Below are 4,794 nucleotides of genomic sequence, written 5' to 3'. Positions count from 1 at the left end.
CAAGACAGGAATTGCTTTGTACCAGAGAAAATATGTTCTTGATTTACCCAAGGAAACAGGATTTGAAGGGTGCAAACTTGCCACCACTCCCATTGATTATGGAGCAAAGCTCAGTAAAATTGATGGAAAATTGCTCACTGATTCTAGTCAGTATAGAAGAATTGTGGGTAAGCTCTTATATCTAGCAAATACTAGGCCTGATATAAGCTATGCCATTGGGAAGCTAAGCCAGTTTTTGGACTGCGCCACTACTGAGCATTTGAAGGCGGCACATAGAGTGCTGCGTTATGTAAAAGGTTCCCCTGCTGCAGGCCTTTTCTTCTCTGCAGAATATGATTTGTAACTTACTGGTTTCTCTGACTCTGACTGAGCTAGTTGTGTTGACTCTTGAAAATCCATCTCGGCATATTGTTTTTATTTGGGACCATCATTGGTTACTTGGAAGAGTAAGAAACAGCTTACAGTTGCAGCCTCCTCCTCAGAAGCAGAGTATAGAGCTTTAGCTTTGGCCACCAGAGAAGCCCAATGGCTGAGCTATGTTCTTCAAGATCTTGGTGTTCCAATCACAAAGCCTATTAATTTATACTGTGATAGCAATTCAACTATTTACATTGCAACTAATCCTGTGTTTCATGAACGTACCAAGCATATCGAAGTTGATTGCCATATAGTCCGTGACAAATTGTAAGAAAAGTTGATTCATCTTCTTCCCATTTCCACCAATAATCAAGCTGCCGATATTCTCACTAAACCTCTTGCTCATGGACCTTTCAATGCAGGTTATTCTAAGCTTGGATTGTTGGATCTCTTTTCTTCCAATGCTCCAAGCTTACAGGAGGGTGTTACTTGATATTTATTCTATTAGTTAGAATTTGTTAATATAAGCTATTATTTCTCTTTGTATAGAAAGTTGTTAGTAGTAAGTTTAATTGCACATGCTGAGTTGTATAGTTAGTTAGAGCACCTATAACATTCTGTTAGAAGTAGTGTTTGTATAAATAGCAAATTATAGCTTTATATTCTGAGTCTTATCATTATACAAGTTCAATTCTCAATTCCTTCTTGACTTCTCTGATTTTGTTCTTCTCCATACTCACATGCAAATTTAACAATATATAACACGATTGTGTTGATCAATAAAAAGAAAAAAAAATTTGACGAAAATTATGTTCGAAATATAAAAACCAACTCATGTCAGATGATACTTAATTGAATTATTTATATCAGGAATGATCATAGAATCACTCCATATATGTGAGTATGGACATAACATGAGTAATCCATGCATATCCACAAAATAAACTAACATCCTATTCCTATGTATTAAAACCTCATGTGATCATAATGTTCTAAATGATATATGGAGGAGCTAAGCAGTTCTATTTTTCTTTTTTTTTTAAATAAAAACTAATGTGGGTTTGGCACCAGTCAAGAACTCATATTCAAGCCTAAAGGGATAGAAATAAAAAGCTTATAATAAGATATACATATATCAAGAACAGAAATAAAATATGAAAGAACCTAGAAAAAGGTAATACCTTAGCTTAGCTTAGCTTAATTAATCTCATTCAATCACATGCAAATAACATTGTCAAATAAAATAAAAGGTATTAGAAGTTGTAGATTTTGATAGATAACAAGAAAATTGAGCTGTCTGCATACAAAATTTGGGTTTAAATTACAGACCCATAATAAAGTTAAATATCGGTGAATATATATAAGCATAGAATAGGATAATAGGATATTATATGATCTGAGATATGATATATCATATCAGCATGCATGCATGATCATCGATCATCGATCATCAATCAGTAGCAGACAAAACTCCTCCTATTTGGCCTTTACCTTAATCCACTTGTCACCATAATACCATAATTAAAAAGAAGAAAAAAGACAATGAGAAAGATTACAAGAAAAATTAGAAAATTAATTAAAAGGTTAGGTAGCTAATAATAGGCTAGGGTGTGGTGTTTTGTGTTGTGTTGTGTTGAGTCCCTCTCTTTTTCCCTCAAAGGCTTCCACTCATTCATTCATTCATTCCACATTGTGAAGACACCACCGCCGTTTGAACCGTGCATGGTGTCTGCCGCCGGCGACCAGCCGCCGTATCCCGCGGAAGGCATGTCATAATCAACCTTCACAAGAGCAAGCTCCTCCGCTGATCCCACTGCTGTGGCATTGCTCGATGAGGAGTTATTATTAGAACCCATTCCAATCCCAATCATATTATTAGTGTTATGATGATGATGATGGTAACCTCCTCCGCCATTCCCATTGTTATGGTCCATGAATCCCTGAAGGTAGCTGCTGTAAAATTGAGCATTATTATTATTGTATGAAGACGAAGAAGAAGAAGAAGTAGTTTGATGCTGTTGATGATGGAGCTGAAGCTGCGTTTGGAGATAAGAATTAGTATGATGAAACGAAGAAGAAGCAGGATCAGTGTTGTAATGTTGTGATATGTCATGGTTCTGTAACGTTAACAATGGTTGATGATGATGATGATGATCGAAGTGGTGCTGCGGCATTAAAGGATAAGCTGTTGCTTGCTGCAAAAATCTGGTGGCGGTTGTGTTTGATGAAGAAGATCCGTATGGAAAGGTGGATCCCAATGCTATGATATCATCTCTATTAGTCTTTCTAGAAGATTCTAGAGCCTGAGCTTCCTTTAAGCGTTTTGCAGCACCTCCTCCAATGGGAAGTGTGTTGCTTTCAAGAATGGCTTTCACATCGTAGCGACTCATGTCGAAGTTTGTAACTGCATTTAGACCTCTGAACTTTATGGCTGCAATGTCATAAGCTTCTGCAGCTTCTTCTTCCGTACTGAAAGTTCCCAAGTACAGATCTTTGTTTCCCGCTACTCTTCCTATCCTTGCTTGCCATCTTCCATGTTGATGATGCCTTCATTATTATTAATTAACATTAACTCATTAAACTCATTCGTTATTTATTCATAGTTGAGAGTTGTTAAATGATTTGACAGTGTTCGTACCTTGTGACTCCACGATACATTGATGCTCCCCTTGAGAATCCACTGCTCTTCCTTCTAATGGCTGCTACGAATTCCTGTCTTGTCATGTGCTTCATGTCTTCCAACTCTTTCTCGTAGTTACTCATCTGAATGTAGGGTTATTATTATATATAAACAATAACAACACTATAATTAACCGCTTAATTAATCTTAATTGGAATAATTTCTTCAAATCTTACGGGAAAGTTGGTAGTGGTGGAAGTTCCCCAGTACTTAAGTGCGGCTAAATCATAAGCCCTTGCTGCTTTCTCTTCTTTGTCATATCCACCTACACTTCACTTTATCATTTCTCTATCTCCGGTAATGAAAAATAGATCGAAAGAAAATTGAAAACACAAGCAACGAACACACTTACCCAAATACACTGATGATCCATGATGTAATTAAATTAAGCATGACAACATAAAAAAAAAAAAGGAAAGAGGTGTTAGCAATGCAAGAGACCTAGATATATAGAAGAGAAGCTTTAATTAATTTAATTAATTAATTAATTAATTTAATTACCTTGGCGACCTTTTCTTGATTGACCCTCCCTTCTACAACTATTATCCCATAGATGAGCTTCATACCTTCCAGTCCACCTATGTCTAATATAATATAATAAATAAGTAACTAATTAGAAGTTAGAAATTAAAGTATTGTTTGAAAGTGATTATTGAATATTGATTATTGTGTAGCACCTTGTTACACCACGATAAATAGAAGTTCTCTGACCAAAGGTATCCAAAGCTCTTCTCGGGGCAGCAGCTGAAGCTTCAACGATGGCAGTGGCACAAGTGGTGTCGGAAGTAGTGGAGTCCTTGTTGGCAGTAGCCATGGAGAGTGTGAGTGACTGATGAAGATTACTACTACTGTTATTGTTGTTACTGTCTTCTTGTTGTTGGTAGTCATAGCTGCTATTATTAGAAAGAACTTGCAGAGGCAAAAGGGTTGTGTTTGCGTTGAACAAGTAATCCGAGTCATCATCCAAGCCTGCAAGATCTGACTCATTCTCAGACTTGTTACTCACACCAAGAAAATCTGCTACCTTCGGAACTTGACTACTGCTGCTGCTCTCATTGTTTATCAGATTCCAATCTGTATTTAGTGTATACAATCACATACATAATCATGTTTATATATATCATCACCTCACATAAAACAAAACAAAACAAAACAAAAAAATAGTACCATGATTTTGAAAGGAGTTATCGATGTTGTCATTCACCAATGTTCCCAGAGGTGGTAGTGATGAATGAGTTGGAGAGAGTGGGAATGATAGCCAGTTGTTTGAATTCATTGTTCAAAGATCAGAATAGAAGAATAGTTATAGGGTTATTACCAATAATATATAGTGTAAGAAAATAAATAAAACTGGGTAGGGTTTAAAGGAGTATATATAGTGAAGTGATGAGGATTGAAGTTTCAGGCTTTTAAGAGAGAAGAGGAAGGGGTGGTGAAGAGAAAAGGGAAAACATTAAGTGAGCCACACAATATATATTTAAAGTCACCATGGATACATTGCATTACATACATGATCTCTTCCGTTTTCTCTTATTTACATTAAATTTGAATTATTAGAACTATTAATAAATGAATGAACTTGGATGTGACCGTCTTACCCCTTTTGTAGAGACGCAACTCTTTCCAACACAAGAATACAAACTTATAATCTCCCTATAGCCTATAAATCATTATTAAATTATATTATCTACTCTACACGACACTAGTGAGTGTTATATTAGGAGCCTATATTTTTCATTTTCATTCTTCTAACCCAC

The 4,794-nt window shown here is 35.9% G+C and overlaps 1 protein-coding gene across 1 annotated transcript; it reads right to left on the bottom strand.

The window, feature by feature from the left end:
* Nucleotides 1,609–4,604, bottom strand: LOC107614146 (AP2-like ethylene-responsive transcription factor PLT2). Its single transcript, XM_016316372.2, has 7 exons — nucleotides 4,205–4,604; nucleotides 3,715–4,111; nucleotides 3,539–3,621; nucleotides 3,390–3,398; nucleotides 3,214–3,302; nucleotides 2,996–3,120; nucleotides 1,609–2,904 (listed from the first exon to the last, which is right to left on the bottom strand). The coding sequence occupies exons 1-7, from the start codon at nucleotides 4,311–4,313 to the stop codon at nucleotides 2,034–2,036; spliced, it is 1,683 nt and encodes a 560-aa protein (XP_016171858.1). The 5' UTR covers nucleotides 4,314–4,604; the 3' UTR covers nucleotides 1,609–2,033.

Source organism: Arachis ipaensis, chromosome B08 (assembly GCF_000816755.2).
Source record: "Arachis ipaensis cultivar K30076 chromosome B08, Araip1.1, whole genome shotgun sequence".
In the NCBI taxonomy this organism is placed as follows: domain Eukaryota; kingdom Viridiplantae; phylum Streptophyta; class Magnoliopsida; order Fabales; family Fabaceae; genus Arachis; species Arachis ipaensis.
The sequence above is the reverse complement of the archived record's forward strand: the minus strand, read 5'-3'. Positions and strand labels throughout refer to the sequence as shown.